This window comes from Narcine bancroftii, chromosome 1 (genome assembly GCF_036971445.1).
Source record: "Narcine bancroftii isolate sNarBan1 chromosome 1, sNarBan1.hap1, whole genome shotgun sequence".
In the NCBI taxonomy this organism is placed as follows: domain Eukaryota; kingdom Metazoa; phylum Chordata; class Chondrichthyes; order Torpediniformes; family Narcinidae; genus Narcine; species Narcine bancroftii.
This window is the reverse complement of record NC_091469.1, coordinates 166544036-166566383: the sequence shown is the minus strand read 5'-3', so window position 1 is coordinate 166566383 and position 22348 is coordinate 166544036. Positions and strand designations below refer to the sequence as shown.

The window sequence follows — 22348 nt, the reverse complement described above, 5'->3', positions numbered from 1 at the left end:
TGATTAAAGGGGAAGAAGAGAATAACATACAGGCCAAGTTTGGATCAGCCAGGATCTGACTGGACGAGAGTATAAGCTTCAAGGGCTGATTGGCCAATTCCTGCTCCTATGTCCTTACCAAATGTCATTCAAGAAAGAGTGTTCCAGATTTTGACCATCCTCAAAGAGTCGAGCACAGTTACAGGGCCTTTGGTAAAATGGGTTTTCTAACCATTGCTGGAAGGTCAGGATCTATTTTTAATCTGTAGTAATTCATCACAGTAAATGATTCAAAACCACCAGCCCACACTAACCAAAGGTCATAGATTCCCCACAACCACCCTCCAAGTTTGCTCAGCATCTTGAATCGAGCCGTATCATTGATGAGAAGAATCAAGAACCTGTCAGTGATGTAAAATAACTCACATGTACAAATCCAGTGTACTTTTTATCTATTTCCACCAGCTGTTGATCTGATTTGTTACGCATTGTAGATTCGGGATCTGTCCCAATGGCAATCAGATATGGTACGCACTGTGTAATGGGAACAAAAGCGGGATATGAGCAGCAAAGAACTGGGTTACAATCAAAAGCAGGCACTGTAGCAACTTGTCAGGCTTTCTTCCTTCCCTGATCACACAAATCACAAGTAGCAGGCCATGTCACACAGACATTTCGAAGCCGCCCACAAGATAGGAGCTGGATCTGCACCATCACTTCTTTGGAACCACCACTGGAACCAAAACTGCAACAGCATTGTTTGAAACAAATCATTTTTGGGCATTTCTCGAGGCTGAGCTGTGATGCAGGAGCTGAGGTCACGACAACCCTGTTGAGGAACATAATGGATTCAGCAAGGAGGCACAGGTGGAAATGGCAGCCAAAGCAGGGACATGTTCCCCGTGCTGAATGTGGATAGTCAGGCAAGCCAATGGTGTCCCTGACGACTTCATCTGTGAGGAGTGCATCCAACTGCACCTTCTAACAAACCATGTTAGGGAACAGGAGCTGGATGAATTTCTCATTCAAGGCTGAAGGGCTGATAGACAGGACTTTACACCTATGGCTCGGTACAACAACAACACCACTTACAAACTCACTGATGAACCCATAGTGACGAGTTGTATAAATGGGGCGATGAGTCTGCGTACAGGAGGGAGACTGAAAACTTGGCCGAATGGTGCACCAACAACAACCTCATACTTAATGTCACCAAGACCAAGGAGCTGATTGTTGATTTCAGGAAGGGAAAAACAAAGGTCGAAAGAAAAGATTTGAAAACCACTGTTTTAATCGTCCCTCATTGACTCGTCATGTGCACGGTTTCAGAACTCCAAAGGAAGTGGGTCAATGACCATTTTTCTCAGGCCAAATATTTCAGTAACAATTGGGTCTAGAGCAGTGGTTCTCAACCTTCCCTTCCCACCCACATCCCACCTTAAGCAATCCCTTCCTAATCACAGAGCACCGATGGCCTAGGGATGACTTAAAGTGGAACGTGAGTGGAAAGAAAAAGGTTGAGAACCACTGGTCTGAGTGGTGGCAGTTAGAATTTAAAAAGGGGTGAAGCAGCAGGCGAGAAGCTGAGTGGAGGAAGAAGTTGAGTATCCCTATAAAAGTAAGGGAGTGGTCATCATTGCAGTGGGCAGGCGAGGGACAGTCAGAGCTGAGTAACAAAGGGCCACCCTTTTCAAGGAAGAAAAAGGATTCATCATGTAGGCACAGGTAAGGGGAGGTTTTAGAGATGGTATATTTTGTTCATCCAGTCCAATAGTTTTCAAATTGCCCCCCTAAACTCACATTCCACTTTAAGTAATCCCTATGCCATAAATACTCTGTGATTAACAAGGGATTGCTTAAGATAGTATGTGAGTGGAAAGAAAAAGGTTTGAAAACCACTCGTTTAATTGGATCTAATTGGACTCATAAATGTGCACAGTTTCATAAAAAAACTCCGTACCACCTGAAGTTTAGGGGAACAGTTTGAAAACCATAAACAGTGGGAATGGCAGCCAGGTCAGGGGAACGCCCCTCTTGCAGAAATGAGGGTCATCAGAAAAGCCAATAGTGTCCCTGACGACTTCATCTGCGAGAAGAGCATCCAGCTGCAGCTCAGGACGAACCAAGTTAATGAATTGGAGCTGGAATTGGATGAGCTCAGGATCATTTGGGAGGCAGAGGGGGTGATAGACAGGAGTTGCAGGGACACTAGCACACCTTGGAGGCAGGAGGAAGGTACTTGGGTGACAGGATAGGGAAAGGGAAGAGACAGGCAGTGCAGGGAACCCCTGTGGATGTTCCCCTCAATAACAAGTATACAATTTTGGATCCTGTTGTGGGGGTGGTGGGGGGAACCTACCAGGGACAAGTCATGGCCATCATGTCTCTCTGGCACAGAGTCTGGTCCTGTGGCTAAGAAGGGAAGGGAGGAGAAGAGGCAAGCTGTAGTGATAGGGGATTCCATAGTTAGGGGGAGAGATAAGAGGTTCTGTGGAGGAGATCGAGTATCCTAGATGATATATTGCCTCCCTGGTGCCAGGGTCCAAGATTAAGAAACAGGTAGTACAGGAGCTTTTGAAACATATAAAGGTGGATAAGTCTCCAGGTCTTGACAGGATTTTCCCCAGGACCTTGAGAGGAGTTAGTGAGGAAATAGCGGAGGCTCTGGCAGTGATTTTTCAAATGTCATTAGAGACGGGTATCGTGCACATGTGGTATCGTGCCGGAGGATTGGAGGAGCAAATCTGTGGAGAGATAGCGGACAGTTGCAGGAAACATAAGGTTGGGATAGTAGGAGATTTTAACTTTCCACATATTGACTGGGAATCCCATCCTGTAAAAGGAGATGGCTTGGAATTTGTCAAATGTATTCAGGAAAGTTTTCTAAATCAGTATATAGAGATACCAACTAGAGAAAGTCCAATACTGGATCTCCTATTGGGGAATGAGACAGGGCAGGTGACAGAAGTACATGCAGGGGAACATTTTGGGTCCAGTGATCACAATACCATTAGTTTACAGTTAATTATGGAGAAGGATAGGTCTGGGCCTTGGGTTGAGATTCTAAATTGGAGAAAGGCCAATTTTGAGGAAATGAGATAAGATCTAGAATGCGTGAATTGGGATAAGTTGTTTTCGGGCAAGGATGTGCGAGGTAAGTGGAGGACCTTCAAAGGTGAAATTTTGAGTGTATAGAGTTTGTATGTTCCTGTCAGGATTAAAGGCAAGTTTAGCAGGCAGAGGGAACCTTAGTTTTCAAAGGTTATTGGGGATCTGGTTCAGAAAAGAGAGATGTATAACAGGTATCGGCAACACGGAGCAAATGAGGTACTTGAGGAGTCTAAAAATGCAAGAAAATCCTCAAGAAAGAAATCAGGGAGGTTAAAAGAAGATGTGAGGTTGCTTTGCAGACAATATGAAAGGAAAATCCTAAGGGTTTCTACGGGTAGATTAAGAGTGAAAGGATATTAAGGGACAAAATGGGTCCCCTTGAAGATCAGAGTGGTCGACTTTGTCTGGAACCAAAAGAGATGGGGAAGATCTTAAATGTTTTCTCATCAGTATTCACTCAGGAAACGGGAACAGAGTTGTGAAAGTAAGGAAAACAAGCAGTGAGGTCATGGAACCTGAACAGAATAAAGAGGAGGAAGTGCTTGCTCTCTTAAATCCCTAGGGCCTGACAAGATAATCCCTCGGATGTTGAGGGAGGCAAGTATAGCTGGGTGGGGGGGGGGGGGGGGGGAAAGACCGGCAGCACAAGTCAGGCGGGCGAGTGGGGAGACCGGCAGCGAGCACATATTAAAAGTCAAAGAGCCGCATGTGGCTCGTGAGCCGCGATTTGGCCACCCCTGCTTCAGAGTGTGGATGAACAGAGGTGGATGACCTTCAGGTCCAAATCTATACATTCCTCAAGGTCACTGTACATGTTAATAACTTTGTTAAGAAGGCCTATGAGATGCTGGGATTCATTTACGAAAATCTCAAAGAGCAGGGGTCTCAGAACAGATCCTTACTCCACTTGTCACTGACCTCCAGGAAGAATACTTCCTGAATCAGCAAGGCCTAAACAGATTGGGAGTGAGTGCAAAAAAATGGGTTCTGTATCGAGGGGCACAAAATGTGACATAGACGTGGAGGCTGTGTTTGCGCTGGACAATAATGCCAGAATGGTTCAGTGGAACAGGGCAGGTGTGCTGGGATTCATGGAAGTGGGCCTGAGTCATCGAGGTCTGGCACTCATTATCCAAAAGGTAGCAAGTCTTGCACCTTGTACTTTAAAGTTTCTGGACAATCACTAGTACAGATTACACAGGAGCCTCTGGACCAGAGCTTGAAAATAAAGTTCATTTAAAGAGATTCCCTTTTAATCCCACAGGGATGAAATGGCCCAAATCTCTAATAATCACACAATATACAAACACCACTTACTTGAACAGGGTGGACCAAGCCCTGGTTTAGCGTCAAAGCAATGACATTAAGTGCAAAGTGGCGAACTGGAGAGTGCGTGTGGAAAAATGCTTCCAGAACCTGTTTGAGGTAGAGTTGCATGATGGAACTGCTCATTCCTGACGAAATATCACCCATCTCCTTGAGATCTTCCTGTTTAGCCACTTTTTTCCCTGTGGGAATAAAAGACACAACTCAAATGCAAAGCCTCGTGGATACCTAATACCAGTGATGTGTCTCTCCTTTCCACTTAGATTGCAACTTTATTCTCTCCTTTCTGCAGCCTGCCAGACCAAGAATGGTGCTAAATTCTCTCCCACTGCCACTGGTTAGTATCATTCACCATGCAGAAACAAAATGGACATATCGTCTCGGCGCTGCATTCCATGTCAGTACCGGGAAACAGCAATTAAATGACCTCACTGGTGATTCAAAGACCCCCAAAATGAATCTCACTGAGCTAAGTTCAATTCAAGACATTGAACTGTGAGAAAGATTCCAAGAAGCGACAGGGTGACTTCGACAGATTCGGAGAATGGGCAAATGTATAGCAGATGCAGTCTAATGTAGATACTGTAAATGTGAGGCTCTCCACGTTGGTGGTAACAATAGGAAGGCAGGTTATTATCTGAATAGTGAGAAATGAGGGAAAGGGGAGGTGCAATGAAACTTGGGCATTATTGTGCATCAGTTTGTGAAGATTGGAACGTAGGTACAGTAGCCAGGAAAGAAAGCAAATGGCATGCTAGTTTTTACTGTGAGAGGTTTAAATATAGAAGCAGGGCAGGAACTTGTGAGAGTAAATTAGGTACATACTGTATGCTTTAGGGAGAATTTAAACATGGAGGATCTTTAGGGGCCATTTCCACAAGGTTCCAGATCCCGTAATGATTAACACAGTGCTAATACAGCACCAGCGACCTGGGTCCAATCCAGTACTGTCTGTAAGGAGCTCTCCCTGCTCTCCCTCTCCTCTGGGTGGTCTCGTTTCCTCCCAGCCTTCAAGACATATGGGAGTTATAGGTTTGGGGGTTACAGGCTGAAGAGGTGGAAGGGCCTGTTACCGTGCTGTATGTCCAAATTAATTTTTAAAAATGTCATATGAAGCAAGGACAGGGCTGGAGCAAAGAAGAATGAGAGGTGACTTAACAGATTTTGGAGACTTGAGATGGGGTGGACAGACCGGACCTTTTCCTGGGGCAACAATGACATTGGACAACTATTTCGGGGGAATGGTGGAAAGTTGTGGGAATCTGTCAGAGGAAAGTTTTTTATTCAGAGTGGCGAGTGTCTGGAATGCATTGCAGAGTGTGGTGGTGGAGGCTGGTACAATATACATATTCAGAAGACTCTTACATAGGAACATGGGTCAGACATGAGAAATAGGAGCAGGAGTCAACATTCGGCTGTCGAGCCTGGTCTGCCATTCAATGAGATCATGGCTGATCTGATGATCGTCTCTTCCCCATATGTGATGTGATCCAATATATTGTCATTATGCTGGAGGACCAGTCAATGAAACATGATTATCATCATCCGGAATAGACCATGAACAAGCTCAACGCCGTGAACTGGCATTTAACATGAGCACAGCTTCATGAAAAAAGCTCTTTTTAAGTCTGGTCGTTCTCGAGCAAAGACTCCTATAATGTCTGCCTGATGGTAGGAGAGTAAATAGTTCGTAGTTCGTGTTGCATCCTTCATGATATTTCTCGCCCTGTCCAAACATCGTCCCCTATAGATAGGTTGGATGGGAAGCAAATGCATTCCAACAATCCATTGGGCAGTTTTCACTCCCCGCTGGGGTGTCTTCCTATCTCGTGCAGAACAATTCCCATCCACACTGAAATACTGTACGTCAGCACCCTCTCAATAGGACATCAATTGAAATCCAGCAGCATTCTGGGGTGAAGGTGTAAAGTCCTCATCCATCCCAACACTGAATATTTCAAAGACCATCAGAGATATGGACCCCCAGGAATTTGAAGCTCTGTAAACACTGCTCCTCTGCCCTAATGATGTAAGTCGGGACGTGGGTTTGACTTCCCACCCCTCTAAAATCCACAGGACCTCCTCAACCCCCAAGCACATTTAGGACCTCCTCAACCCCCAAGCACATGTTGCCTCCCTTATCCTTAAGTGGCTCTACCTTCATTCTCATCATCCTCCTGTTCTTCACATATGCGTGGAAGGTCTTGGGGTTCTCATTAATCCTACTTGCCAAGGCCTTTTCATGCCCCACCTAGCTCTCCTAAGTAATATCTTTAGCTCCTTTCTGACTACCATATAATTCTCATGAGCCCTTCCGGTTTCCTGCTTTCTGCACCTTGAACATTTGCAGCAAAACCTCCCTGCTCCAAAATTCAATCCACCTAGCATTGAAAGCCAATATTCCATTTGCCTTTTGCGATTCCCAATCTTTTTGCACAGCGGCAGGCTGCAATCGCTTTCCATTTCAATAATATTTTGATCTTCCATTTTCCCTTCCAAAATGGATCAACTTGCATTTACCAACATTGAACTCCATCTACCAGACCCTTGTCCACACACTTAACGTATCTATATCTTCCTGCAGATTCTTTGTATCCTCTGCACAGAGGGTTGTGTGTATGAGTTAGGGAAATATTAGATTGTTGTAGACATTTTGGACTGGAAGGTTAGTGTAGTGGTTAATGCAACCAGCGACCCTGGTTCAAATTATTGACCCCTGTGGCTCTCTGCTCACCACTGATTGCCAACCAAACGTCCATTGACCCCAAATCTCTGCCAATCCGCCATCCATGGTAATACAGCTCTTTTCATCCTGATCATATGGATGTCTTTTATGAATAATCTTACTGAATGCCTTTGGAAATCCAACGCACAACATTCACCTGTTCCCCTCTGTCCACGGTCCTTGTTACATTCTGAGAGAACTTCAGTAAACGGAGAGTTGGAGTAAGAGGAGGGGTGTTGAAAAGCACCAACAAAAGTAGGTACATAGTGAGAGATTGTTAATGACCTGTAGTCAATAAATAGAAGGGGAGTTCATGTGGAGTGACCACTGTGGAGTAAGTAGCCAGCATGAGTGGGGATTGAAGTGATGGTTCGAGTGGCTGAGGAAAGCAGTGCAGGTGACAGCAGGTCGAAAGGAAAAAGGATCTGTGAGAAGGCACAGGTAAGGTCTTTATTTATTGTACAGTCTGAGCAGAAGAAATGGCAGCCAGGGCCGTGGTATGCTCCTCTTGCAGGATATGGGAAATCTGGACAACAGATCCTTGATAACTACACCTGAGAGAGGTGTATCTCCTCACTGACTGAGTCAGGGAACTGGAGCTGGATGAACTCCTGATCATTTAGAAAGCAGAAGCACTGATAGATGAGAGTTGTAAGGAGGCAGTCACATCAGGAAGCAGGAAGCAGGTAGTTGGGTGACTGCCAGGAGATTGAAGGGACAAGGCCAGTGGTTCTCAACCTGTTTCTTTCCACTCACATACCACTTTAAGTCATCCCTATGCCATAGCTGCTCTGATTAGTAAGGGATTGCTTAAGGAGGTATGTGGATGGAAAGAAAAAGTTTGAAAACCACTGTTTTAATCATCTCTAATTGACCTGTTATGTGCACGATTTCATAACTCCAAAGGAAATGGGTCAATGACAATTTTTCTCAAGCAAAATATTTCAGTAATAATTGGGTCTAGAGCAGTGATTCTCAACCTTTCCTTCCCACTCACATCCCACCTTAAGAAATCCCTTACTCATTGCAGAGCACCGATGGCATAGGGATGACTTAAAGTGGGATGTGAGTGGAAAGAAAAAGGTTGAGAGCCACTGAACTAGGCAGACAGTACAGTGTGGCCATTCCCTTCAATAACAAGTATACCATTTTGGATACAGTTGGAGATGAGGGGGAATGACCTACCATGGAAGAGCCACAGTGGCCAGGTCTCTGGCAGTCGGGCTCTGTGGCTCAGAAGGGGAAAAGGTATGACCACACTCATGGGGTTGTATTATAGACCACCCAATTGTCAGTGAGAATTGGAGGAGCAAATCTGTAGAGAGATAGCGGACAGTTGCAGGAAACATAAGGGTGTGATCGTCGGGGATTTGAACTTTCCACACATTGACTGGGACTCCCATCCTGTAAAAGGGCTGGATGGCTTGGAGTTTGTCAAATGCTTTCAAGAAAATTTTCTAAATCAATGTATAGAGGTACCAACTAGAGAGAATGCAATACTGGATCTCTTTTTAGGGAACAAGATAGGACAGGTGACAGAAGTATGTGTAGGGGAACATTTTGGGTCCAGTGATCATAATGCTATTATTTCCAGTTAATGATGGAGAAGGATAGGTCTGGGTCTCAGGTTGAGATTCTAAAGTGGAGAAAAGGTGATTTTGAGGGAACGAGAAAAGATCTAGAATGCTTGGATTTGGATGTTGTTTTCGGGCAAGGATGTGTGAGGTAAGTGGAGGACCTTAAAAGGGGAAATTTTGAGTGTATAGAGTTTGTATGTTTCTGTCAGAATTAAAGGCGAGGTTAGCAGGCAAAGGTAACTTTAGTTTTTTGGGGATATTGGAGATCTGGTTCGGAAGAAGAGAGAGGGGTATAACAGGTATCGGCAACAAGGAGCAAACGAGGTACTTGAGGAGATAAAAAATGCAAGAAAATCCTCAAGAAAGAAATCAGGTAGGTTGCTTGGCAGAAAATGTGAAGGAAAATCCTAAGGGTTTCTACGGGTATATTAAGAGCAAAAGGATATTAAGGGACAAAATGGGTCCCCTTGAAGATCAGAGTGGTCGACTTTGTCTGGAACCAAAAGGTGGGGGGGTTTCCCCCTAGTTTTCACTCAAGAAATGGGCAAGGAATCGTGGGAAGTAAGGAAAACACGCAGTGAGGTTATGGAACCTGTACAGATTAAAGAGGAGGAAGTGCTTGCTGTCTTAAAGCAAATAAGGGTGGCTAAATCCCCAGGGCCTGACAAGATATTCCCATGGACCCTGAGAGAGGTGAATGTAGAAATTACAGGGGCTCTGACAGAGATATTTAAAATGTCCTTAGCCACGGATGAGATGCCAGAGGATTGGAGGGTAGCTCACGATGTTCCGTTGTTTAAAAAAAGCTTCAAAAGTAACCCTGTAAATTATAGGCCGTCAATCATAGGTAAATTTCTGGAAGGTTTTTTAAGAGATCGGATATACAATTATTTGGGTAGCCAGGGACTGATTAGGGACAGTCAGCGTGGCTTTACATGTGGTAGGTTGTGTTTAACCAATTTTATAGAGTTTTTCAATGAAGTTACCAGGAAAGTTGATGAAGAAAAGGCTGTGAATGTTGTCTACATGGAAGGTTAGTCAGGAAGGTTCAAATGCTCAGTATGCATGGTTAAGTAGTGAAATGGATTCAACACTGGCTGGATGGGAGAAGCCAGAGCAGTGGTGGATGATTGCCTATCAGACTGGAGGCCTGTGACTAGAGGTGCCTCAGGGATCGGTGCTGGGACTATTGTTGTTTGTCATCTATATTGATGATCTGGATGATAATGTGGTAAATTGGATTGGCAAGTTGCAGATGATACTAAGATTGGAGGCGTTGTGGACAGGGAAGGTTTTCAAAGCTTGCAGAAGGATCTGGACCAGTTGGTAAAGTAGGTTGAAAAAAGGCAGATGGAATTTAATGGAGACAAGTGTGAGGTTTTGCATTTTGGAAGGACAAACCAAGAAAGAACATACATGGTAAATGGTCGGGCACTGAGGAGTGGGGTAGAACAGAGGGATCTGGGAAAATGGATACATAATTCCCTGAAAGTGGCATCACAGGTGGACAGGGTTATAAAGAGAGCTTTTGGCATATTGGCCTTTATTGATCAAAGTATTGAGTACAGGAGTTGGGATGTCATGGTAAAGCTGTACAAGACATTGGTGAGGCCAAATTTGGAGGATTGTGTGCAGTTTTGGTCACTGAACTACAGGAAAGATGTGAACAAAATAGAAAGAGTGCCAAGATGATTTTCTAGGATGTTGTTCAGACTTCAGGATCTGAGTTACAGGGAAAGGTTAAGGGTGTTTTGATAAAGGTATTTAAATGGGGATAGACAGAGTAAATGTAGATTGGCTTTTTCCACTGAGGGTAGGTGAGATACAAACCAGAGGACATGGATTAAGGGTGAAAGGGGAAAAGTTTAAAGGAATATGAGAGGGAATTAATTTCTTTACACAGAGAATGGTCGGAGTATGGAACAAGATTCCGACTGAAGTGGTAGATGCAGGCTCGATTTTAACATTTAAAGAAAATTTGAACAGGTATATAGATGGGAGAGGTATGGTGGGCCATGAACCGAGTGCAGGTCAGTGGGACTAGACAAGAAAAAGTGGTTTGGCACAGACTAGAGAAGCCGAGGTAGCCTGTATCTATGCTGTACTTGTTCTGTGGTTCTAAGAGTCAGTCAAATCAGTCCTTATCTTAATAATTGATGAAGCAGATACAAGGACATGTGTTCTATTTTTGCTCCTGTCTGTTATACAGATACACAATCCTTTATCCAGAACCCTTGGGGGTTCCGAAATTTGGATTTTTCCAGATTTCAGAAAGCCCACCCGAATTGTGCTGCTGTATTCACCCACCCCCTTCCAGTTGCCCGGCCGTCTTCCCCAATCGTGGTCCCTCAGCCGCCTCCCCCAACCGCCGGTCGCCACTTGCCAGATTTTGGAGTTTTCCGGATTTTAGATGTCCAGATAAAGGATCATGTACCTGTATTCATAAAAGTTGTAGTTTGAAGATAGAAATCTACAGCTCAGTACATGCTCTTCAGCGCACAGTTCCATGTACCTGTCCAATAATCTCTTCAAAGATTCTACTGTACTACCATGGCTGGAAACACATTGCATGCACTCAGTAAAACACTTACATCCCCCTGTACTTACTCCCAAGCAACTTAAAATGATGCCTCCTTGTGTTCAGCTATTTCAGCCTCCGGCCATCTCCTCTCATCATCTTGATACCTAGATCTGGCCACCCTTCATCCTCCTCCTCTCCAAGGAGAAAAGATCAAGGCTATTCAACCTATTCTCATAGGGCATGCTCTCCTCTCCACCCACTCTATCATCTTTTCTGTAGTGAGGTGACCAGAACGGAACACAATATTCCAAGTGGAGTCCAACTGTAACATCACCTCACAGATGCTGCACTCGATCCCTCGCTTAATGAAGTCCAACACACCATACCCTTTCTTAACAACACTATCACCTTGTGCAGAAACTGAGTGCCCGATGGACACGGACCAAGATCTCTCAGTTCTTTCACCCTGTTCAGAGTCATTCCATTAACAATGTATTCTATCTTCAAATTTGACCTCCCGAATGAACCACCTCGCACCTTTCTGGGTTAAACTCCATCTGCCACTTCTCAGCCCAGTTCAGCAAGATCAATATCCCTCTGTAACCTCTGGCATCCCTCCAGACTATCCACGACACCATCAACCTTCGTGTTGTCTGCGAACATACTAACCAACCTGATGTTTGCTGACAAACTTTGAATACAGGAGTATACATCAGAAATATGGAACATAATATACATGGCATTGATTCCATCAGCTATGAAAACTCATCAATAATTACATTTTGAGACAACGGTATAGGTGTACCTTTAGAAAGATTGCTATTTGATTTCCCATGCAGTCTATTTTAACCGAGTTTTTCCGATAAACTGAGAAAAGATGGAGGAGGAGGACAATACTCACAATCCTTATCCGCTTGCTGCATGCGGCAATCTTCCTCTTGCAGGTACGTCTGAAGATTCTTCAGGATCTGGATTTTCAGACCAATTGAGGCTTCTTTGTCTCGAAGAATATTGTTATACAAATTCTTTACTTCTTGTTCAAACATGAGATCCGGATGTTGAATAAAAACAAAACCTGTAAGAAACACATTCAATGACTGACAGTTGTGGAGTTGGGGTCTGGAATCAGATTCTGTGCCTTGAAACTGAGTTGCAAACAGTGAAATACACATTGAAACTTCTCCTGCACTAGTGGGAAACATCATCTTCTCTTACATAGAACAATACAGCACAGTACAGGCCATTCGGCCCTTGATGTTGTGCTGAACCATATATTCCTTCCAAAAGTAAACTAAACACTCCCCCTATCCCATAACCCTCTATTTTCCTTCCATTCATGTTTAAGAGTCTCTTAAATGTCCCTAATGTTTCAGCCTCCACCACCATCCCCGCAAGGCATTCCAGGCACCCACAATCTCTCTGTGTAAAAAACTTACCCTGATGTCTCCCATAGACTTCACTTTGTACAGATGTCCTCTGAAGTTTGCTGTTCCTGCCCTGGGAAAAAGGTGCTGGCCGTCCACCCTCTCTATGCCTCTCATAATCTTGTATTCCTCTATTAAGTCTCCTCTCATCCTTCTTCACTCCAAAGAGAAAAGTCCCAGCTCTGCTAACCTTGCCTCTTAAGGCTTGTTTCCCAATCCAGGCAACATCCTGGTCAATCTCCTCTGCACCCTCTCCAGAGTTTCCACATCCTTCCTGTAATGAGGTGACCAGAACTGAACACAATCCTCTAAGTGTGGTCTCACCAGAGATTTGTAGAGTTGCAACATGATCTCTCGTCTCCTGAACTCAATCCCCCTTTTAATGAATCCAAGCATCCCATAGGCCTTCTTAACCATCCTATGAACCTGTGCGGCGACCTTGAGGGATACATGGATACAGGGACCCCAAAGTCCCTCTGTTCATCCAGACACGAAAGCAACGGGCCATTAACCCTGTCCTCAGCCTTCTGGTTTCTCCTTCCAAAATGCATCACCTCACCTTTTAGTTTGGCACAAGACAATTCTCAATCCTAACAAAATGAGAACATGACCAGGAATGGACATGAAGCACAAACGGCGACAAGTAAAAACCAACATCTCCAACATAATATGGGAGTAAAGACAAACGAACTGGTAATGGACATCTTGCTGTTTTCCAGCCTCTGGTCATTGTTCACTAAAGTTAGATTCTAACAAATGACAGTTCCCATGACAGAATGGAAGAGGCGATTAAAAGAAAGCTGTTGGACAAGTCACAAAGTGGGGAATAATCCATTTGGGGACAGCCAACGGCAGGTCAAAATCTAAAACTAAACTCTAACTTGTGTTGAGAGAGTCCAAATGAAGACAATAAACTGCCCAATGAAAGCACATACGACTCGACTTCTCTACACTGTCTCGTCCAAGGCATTCAAATACATCAATGAAAAATCCACCGGGGAATTCAGGAGAAACTCCCTCACCCATGTTTCCACAAAGAGACGAGATCAATATTATGAACACATATGGAAACCAGATCAACAAGTGAGGGAAAAAGAACACGGGGACAAATTCTAGGGTAGCAGAGGCCAGAACCGTGGGCTTGCAGTCCACTGCTGTGCAATAAATTCCATGTTACCGTGGTCATGGGCGGGAATCCCCAGACCCCTCTGCACATTTTGGAGCTTGCCATTAACTGCATACATTTCCCTTCTGTTTGACCTCCAAAAGTGCAACCCCTCACACTTGGGGTGACAGGGTTAGTGGTGCAGTTAGTGCAATGCTGGGTTCAAATCCAGTACCGTCTATAAGGAGCTTGTATTCCTCCCTGTGTCCGTGTGGGTTTCCTGCCACCCTCCAAAACATACAGGATTGTGGGTTCATTGAGTATAAATGGGCGGCGCTGGTTTAACGGCCTGAATCAGCTTCTACCGTGTTACAAATAAAAATCATCTATTTCTTTGCCCATATATATCATTTATCTATATTCTGCTATGTCCTTCGATAACTTCTTACACCGCCACAACTCCACCAATCTTTGTGCCATCTTCAAACTTACAAACTCACCCACTGACTTTTTCATCAGTCACACAAGATAAAGGAATAGAAGTAGGCCATTCAGCCCATGAGTCTGCTCTGCAAATCCACCCTGAGCTAAACTGTTCTCACATCTAGTTCCAAATTCCAGCCATTTCCCCATATCCCGTGATCCCCTGACAAATTAGATACCTATCAATCTCCCCCAGTGATCGGGCCTCCACAGCTGGATGTGGCGATGAATTCCACAAATCCACAACACTCTGGCTAGAGAAATTTCAACTCATCTCTGTTTTAAATGGGTCTCTTCTCATTCTAAGACTGTGCCCTCTGGTCCTGGATTCACCCACCAAGGGAAACATCTTATTCACATCTACTCTGTCCAATCTTTTCAGCACAAAATGTTTTGATTCTTCTAGATGCCAATGAATACAGTGCAAGAGCCGCTAAATGTTCCTCATATGTTAGCCCTCGCAGAACTTTATCAGAGGCCTTTTAAAAATTCAAATCCACAACATCCACAGCCTCCCTTATCCATCCTCTTCAAGATTTCCTTAAAAAATTCCAATAGGTTGTTCAGGCAGGATCTTTCCTATCACGTCATGCACCCTCGTCCTTGAGGATCGACTCCCATAACTTCCCAGTTACCGACATCGGTCATTCCTACACACCACAAATAACGGGTTCCAACACTGATCTCTGCAGAACACCACCATTCCGGTGAACAGGAAAGTCTGCAAACATCATGATGGTGGTGCAATACACAAAAGTGTTGGAAAACCTCAGCTGGACATGCAGCTTGTGTAAGAAATAAAGGTTAACAAACGTTTCTGGCCTGAGCCCTTCATCAAGGTATGAGCAGAAGCAGGCAGGTGCGTGAATAAAAAGGTGGCGAGAAGAGAGGAGAGGAGGGAGGGAAAGAAAAGGCAGGGAGGAGCAGTACAGATTAACAGTTAGGTGGATAGGTAAAAAAAAAGCACTGAATGGAGAGAGGGAAGAGGGCGGGAGCTGCAAGAAAGGAGACGAGGGATTCAGAGGAGAGGTTTAACTGAAACTGGAGTTCTAGTTGGAGACAGCTCAGTCTGGCAATGCAGAAGGCCATGAAAATAGATATGTCAGTATGGGGATAGTGTGTGGAATTAAAATCGTTGGCCACTGGGAGGTCCCTGTTATGTCAGCACCTGAAGGTGAAGTGCTCAATGAAACGAGCTCCCAGTTTGTGTCCAGTCTCTCTGACAAAGAGGAGGCCACAATGCAAGCACTGGATGCAGTCAATGAGCCCCCTACAATTCTGTGTGGGACCGTGAATGGTGGTGCGGGAGGAGGTGCAGTCACAGGTGTAGCATTTATTGCAGTCTCAGGGGAAGGGTCTGAGGAACCACTTAGTGGGAACGATGGGTGGATGAGGGAGCGGTCCCCTGCTGAAAGCGAAGAGGGAAGATGTGTGTTGCAGCGAGATCACATTGCCAGCACTTTTTGCTCATTACTCAGGCTCGGAACGTTGGTTACCTTTTACTTCCTACAGATACTTTGTTACCTGCTGAGTTTCTCCAGCACTTTTGTGCACTGCTCTATTTATCACAGACTCCTGTCAGAATCACACTTTTCTACCACTACCCTGTCCAAATCCAAACTGTCAATTCACTCTGGATCCCATTGGTAGTTTGGCCCAGCTTTCTAAAATCAGACCACAGCTGCTACCTTCCCCTCACCACCCTCCTTCCTCATCTACTCCATCATTTCCTCAAAAAGAACCATTGAGTCAATCACGACCTGGCCTGCACAGTCATGCAAACTGTCTCTAATCTGACCATGCCTTGCCAACTTTGCAGAAATCCTATTCAAGAGCTTCCCTACTAGTCACATTTAGAATTTCCTGTTCCCTTCTTGAACAACATTGGCTATTCTCTTCCGTTCTCTACAATGTTGTGAATGAGGATACAAAAAGCTTTGTCTTTTCCCTGCAATCTCTTCACTTGTCTCTTTCAGCAAGCAGGGATATTCCCATCAGGCCCAGGAGACTTGCCCACCTCATTTGCTCTTTAAAAGACCCAAGAACTCCTCTTTGGAGGGCTAAAAATGACCCAAGACATGAGCATTCTCCAGCCCTGGTCTGAACACAATCTCCACGGGAAATAGCAGTGCAAGTCCTAATTGTGCACTTTGTACATTTCCTCTGACTCCAAGCACAGATTTCTGTGTGGTCCTATTCTCTCCCTGGCCATTCTCCTCTTTAAAATTCCTTGGTATTTCTTTCATCCTGCCCGCCAAGACACTTCATGCCCCTTTTGTCCTTCCTAAAGCCCTGCTTGAGATTTTTCCTGCCACGTTCTCTGTGAAGTGGATTGTGAGAAGCAGGGCACCGGAGGAAGCCAAAGCTGCTGCTTTACTTCCTGATATTTTCACTTCACGATAAAACTCAGCTTCTCAAGAACGATTGACTAAGTCTGGAACAGCGGAGGCTGAGGGAGATCTGACTGTAGTTTATAAAATTATGAGGACCCCAAGATGGTCCGTCATAATCTTTTCCTCCAGGATAAAACTGTACTAGGGACCATGTAATAAGATGAGAGGAGGAAAGTATAAATGAGATGGCCTTTACAGAGTGGCAGTTGCCAGAGATTTTGGTGGAACCAGGTGCAGTAATAGCATTTCAGAGAGTTCTTGACACATGAATATGTGGGCAATACATCACGTACAGACAAAAGAAATTGAGCTTAATTTGGCATCGTATTTGACACAGACATCGTGGGTTGAAGGGCCCGTTTCTATGCTGTATTGCTTTATATTTTATTTCTAACACAGACACAAGACCAATATTCATTTCCAATCTGGTTTTCCCCTTGTTTGATAAAAATCTGATAGATATCTTAATTGTGCTGCTCTATAATAATTCTTAAGGTTTGGTAGTTGTAAGCCCCCTTGTTTGTACCATTCTGTTAACTTATCTAGCGCTATCCTCGGTTTCCCCCCTTTGCATAAGAATTTTCTTATTATTTTCTTTAGCTCCTTGAAGAATTTCTTTGTTAGGTGAATTGGTAACAATAGAAATAGGTATTGTATCCTTGGGAAGATGTTCATTTTAATGCAATTTACCCTTCCTATCAGTGTTAGTGGTAAATCTTTCCAATGTTCTAAGTCGTCTTGTAATTTCTTCATTAATGGCTGATAATTGAATTTGTATAGGTGGCCTAGATTATTATCTAGTTGTATACCTAGGTATCGAATTGTTTGTGTTTGCCATCTAAATGGTGATTCTTTCTTAAACTCTGTGTAATCCGCATTATTCATTGGCATTGCTTCACTTTTATTTGCGTTGATCTTGTACCTCCATACTTCTCCATATTCCTTCAATTTCTTATGTAATTCTTTTATTGATATTTCTGGTTCTGTTAAGAATACTATGAAGTCATCTGCAAACAGACTGATTTTATATTCCTTCTCTTTTATTTTTATTATTCAAATCTTCAAGGACAGATGCTTCATATTGAAATCATGGTCAACAGGAAGATTTGTTCCTTAACTCTGCCCAGCAACAAAGACTAAAAGGCATCACCAATCTAGTGTTGTGTCAGTAATCTCACTCTTTCCCTTTAGTACTTCATGCCTCCTTAACCAATCCCCCCATTTTCATATCCACACCGCTTCTTACGCCATTTACTTGGGCTACGATCTGTCCATCCGCAGTCTCATCTCTTTCCCAACTCCATAATCCTCCATGTTTCTCAGTTCCATGTATCTATCAGTCTCTTGAAAGATCCTATTGTCTCAGCCTTCATTTTCGTTGCCGGCAAGGCATTCCATTCACTTGCCACACTGTGAAAAACTTACCTCTTACACGCTCTCTGTAATTTATTCCAAAGCACTTGAAATCTATGGTCCCCTAGTGTTGGGAAAAAGCCTCTGGCCATCCAGACGAGCAATGCCTCTCATCATCAGCTCACCCCTCATTCTCCATTTCTCCAAGAAGAAAAGGCCAAGTTCACTCTGTGGTCTGTATAAGGCCATGATCTCCCATCCAGGCAGCATCCTTGTAAATCTCCTCTGCACACTCTCTATTGCATCCACATCTATGATTTCTGTGATTTCATTTATTTTTTTGGTTTGGTGAAAGGTCTTTGAGAACAAATGTAAAGTGATTCTCCACAAAGCATGGTTAATGGTGCTGTGATCTTCTCGTTGGAGCGAAGAAGGATGAGAGGAGACTCAATGGAGGTCTACAAATTTATGAGGGGCCTAGATGGGGTGGACAGCCAGTGCCTTTTTCCCAGGGGCGACAATAAGAAAAAGCAGAGGACATGGGTTTAAAGTGGGTGGAGTAAAGTTCTGCGGAGCTGCCAGGTTTTATTTTTTAGATTTCAGATTTATTGTCAGAGTATACATGACATCGCATACAACCCTGAGAACCCATTTTCCTGCAGGCAGGCAGAATTAATTGGTAGTGCAAAAAATAAACTGTACAGAGCTTAAAACATGTAAACAAAGAAAGAACTGTGAACAAACTGACTGCAATACAGAGAGAACAAGAATAAAGTCAATAAAGTGCACAAATAAGAGTCCTTAAATGAATCTCTGATTGAGTTTGTTGTTGAGGAGTCTGATGGTGGAGGGGTAGCAGCTGTTCCTGAAACTGGTGGTGTGAGTCTTGTGGCACCAATACCTTTCCTGATGGCAGCAGCGAGAACAGAGCGTGTGCTGGGTGGTGTGGGTCTTTGATGATTGCTGCTGCTCTCCGACGGCAGCATTCCCTGTTGATGTTCTTGTTTTGCCCGTAATATCCTGTCCTACCTTTTGAAGGGCTTTACCTCAGGGGTATTATACCTTGAGGCAGCTGGTCAGCACAATTTCTACCACACCTCTGTGGAAATCTGCCAACCCCTGAGGAAGCAGAAACGGTCAACCAGTTTACCTATCTCGGCTGCACCATTTCGTCAGATGCAAGGATCGACAACGAGATAGACACCAGACTCGCCAAGGCAAATAGCGCCTTTGGAAGACTACACAAAAGAGTCTGGACAAACAACCAACTGAAAAACCTCACAAAGATGAGCGTATACAGAGCCGTTGTCATACCCACACTCCTGTTCGGCTCCGAATCATGGGTCCTCTACCGGCATCACCTACGGCTCCTAGAACGCTTCCACCAGCGTTGTCTCCGCTCCATCCTCAACATTCATTGGAGCGACTTCATCCCTAACATCGAAGTACTCGAGATGGCAGAGGCCGACAGCATCAAGTCCACGCTGCTGAAGATCCAGCTGCGCTGGGTGGGTCACATCTCCAGAATGGAGGACCATCGCCTTCCCAAGATCGTGTTATATGGCGAGCTCTCCACTGGCCACCGTGACAGAGGTGCACCAAAGAAGAGGTACAAGGACTGCTTAAAGAAATCTCTTGGTGCCTGCCACATTGACCACCATCAGTGGGCTGATAGCGCCTCAAACCGTGCATCTTGGCGCCTCACGGTTCGGCGGGCAGCAACTTCCTTTGAAGAAGACCGCAGAGCCCACCTCACTGACAAAAGACAAAGGAGGAAAAACCCAACTCCCAACCCCAACCAACCAATTTTCCCTTGCAACCGCTGCAACCGTGTCTGCCTGTCCCGCATCGGACTTGTCAGCCACAAACGAGCCTGCAGCTGACGTGGACATTTACCCCCTCCATAAATCTTTGTCCGAGAAGCCAAGCCAAGAGAACATACATTATACAATCCCTTTAAGAGTTGGAGGTTTAGTCTGGCGATCACCAATTGATTTCATATATGATTCCCAGATTATTTTGAATTTTCCAAAATTATCTCTAGATAATTTTTTCGAGTGGAATACAGCTCTCTATTTCTCTATTACCAGCTCTGTATTTTCAAAGCCGTTTCCATTTTCCAAGTTGTCGCTCTGCATTTTTTTTGCTGCTGCGAAAGCAATCATAATAAATTCTTTTTGAGATCTATCCAATTTTAACTAAGTCTATCATTTTTATTACTTAATAGAAAAAGTTTTGGATCTTTTATGTATTTTATTTTTTTGTTATTTGATTTATTATTAGATTCAATTCATCCCTGAAACATTTTTCTTTCTCACATGAACAAGTTGATTGTAGTATTGTACCAATTTCTTGTTTACAACAGAAGCATGCACAGATCTCATTTCGAACAAGCCCCTGAAGAAGGAGGCCATCAGCAACAGGCTGTTTCAAATATAATGGAAGTCTGTATGGAAACATTTGCTGGAACACAGTATATATCAAGTGAAGATCTGGATTCAGAAATGTTAGAAAAAGAAAAAAAAATAAGAGAAAGGTAAACTTCAAACTCAAATAGTGGATATACAATATTTTGATAAGCAATTAAAAATTTTAATGGAAACACTGATGTTGGAAATTAAAGTTGATAGAAATTGTGTATTAGAAACATGTTAAAATATGTGTGGAGATTGTAATGATGGTCATGAAAAATCAGTTTGAAGAAGTGGAAGAAAGTAAAAAGTGTGGAAGTAGATATGGCTGTTTTGAAAGGAAAAACATAATATGAATAAAGATGTTATGAAGACACAAGAAATACTGGCTCAGAAAATTGATGCTTTAGAAAATGTTAGTAGATGCAACAATATAGAAGTAGTAGGTTTGAACAAAGGCGATGCGGGTACAGACATCAAAGAAGTTTTAAAACAATGAATCCCACAATTCTTAGGAGCTGAGGAATTTCAAGACAGTATTGAAATTGGAAGAGCTCACAGGGTTTGACACCAAAACCTGAAATAAATCAAAAACTACAATCTATTTTGGTAAAATTGCTACGCTATACAGTAAGAGCAAAATATTAGAACTGGCTGCTAGACAAGCCAGAGAAAGAAAAGGACCACTGGAATACAATGGGAGTAAAATATTCTTTTATCCAGACACAACGAAAGAGTTTGCTGAACAGTTGTCAGAAAATCAACAAGAAAAAGTGGAATTAATACAACAAAAGGACATCTGAAGTTAACACGCATAAATCTGTTTTGATTCAAAGAAATCTTAGACTGTACATATTATTATAGATGTTAAGGGTTTCATTGTATACATTTTTTGGAAAATATGTTTATAAATTTTCTGGGGGATGCTGCAAGATCAGGTGACAATTGTGGTTTATACCGCAACCCAAGATGTTAAGGGAGTTGTGGTTGTCTTACAAGTTAGTAAATACAACTTATTTTGAAACATGTTGCTGCAATAAGTGAACTGGAATGGATCTATGTCAGGGCTCAGACAGGATCTGATCTGTTTCATCACCTGCCTTTCAAACATTTCATCATTATATAGTCATTAAGGCAGGTAACGACACTTTTCTTGACCATCGGTATGATTGACACCTGTTTGAAACAGGTGGGTACCATGCCTTGCTGGAGTGAGATATCAAAGAATCCATGAATACCTCACATGGGGATGGTGGCAGAGGCTGATGCGAAAGGGACATATGAAAGACTCTCAGGAGGATGTATGGTTGTAGGATAGGGAAGAATTAGATTGTTGTGGAGTGAGTTTACATCATGGGCCGAAGGGCCTGAACAATGCTGAACTTTCATGTGACCTGCTGATACTTCAGCTTCTTTCAGGGGGCTGTGACTGGGTTAACGTGGATTCATTTCTTGATCTCTGTCTGCATTTTCGGAGATACACTATCTGCACAAATCTTTTATACACTCACCAACTCCCACAATTACCTTGAGTGCAGCTCTTCCCAACCTGTCTCCTGTAAGGATTCTAATCCTTTCCTTCAATGACTCTGTCTCCATTCCCCACAACCGCTCCCAAGATGAGACTCTCCACTCCAGAGCATCCTTCAGATACCGTGGCCTCCCCTCTACTACCATTAACTCAGCCTTCACCCACATTTCTTCTATTTCCTGCACGTCTGCCCTGGCCCCTCCCCCGCCGAGATGGAATAAGGACAAGTTTCTCCTTGCTATCTATCACTCCATTCTCTGCAATTTCAGTCACCTACAATGGAATCCATCTTCCCTTACCCCCTGCTTTTTATTGGGATCACTCCCCCCCCACCCCAACTCCCTCATCCATTTACCCCTTTCCCACCTTCTGCCTCCTTGATACCTACCCCTGTGACCGTAAAAAATGC

The 22348-nt window shown here is 43.7% G+C and overlaps 1 protein-coding gene across 5 annotated transcripts in view; it reads right to left on the bottom strand.

Annotated features, from left to right (window-relative positions):
* LOC138735925 (nipped-B-like protein) overlaps positions 1-22348 on the bottom strand; it is a 1086099-nt gene that overhangs the window by 31857 nt on the left and 1031894 nt on the right. For all 5 annotated transcript variants that reach the window (XM_069884602.1, XM_069884605.1, XM_069884611.1 and 2 more), the window contains 3 exons: positions 12141-12314; positions 4408-4598; positions 406-513 (listed from right to left, as the gene is read on the bottom strand). In XM_069884602.1, coding sequence (XP_069740703.1) covers positions 406-513; positions 4408-4598; positions 12141-12314 — 473 coding nt within the window. The remainder of the gene's footprint in view (positions 1-405; positions 514-4407; positions 4599-12140; positions 12315-22348) is intronic.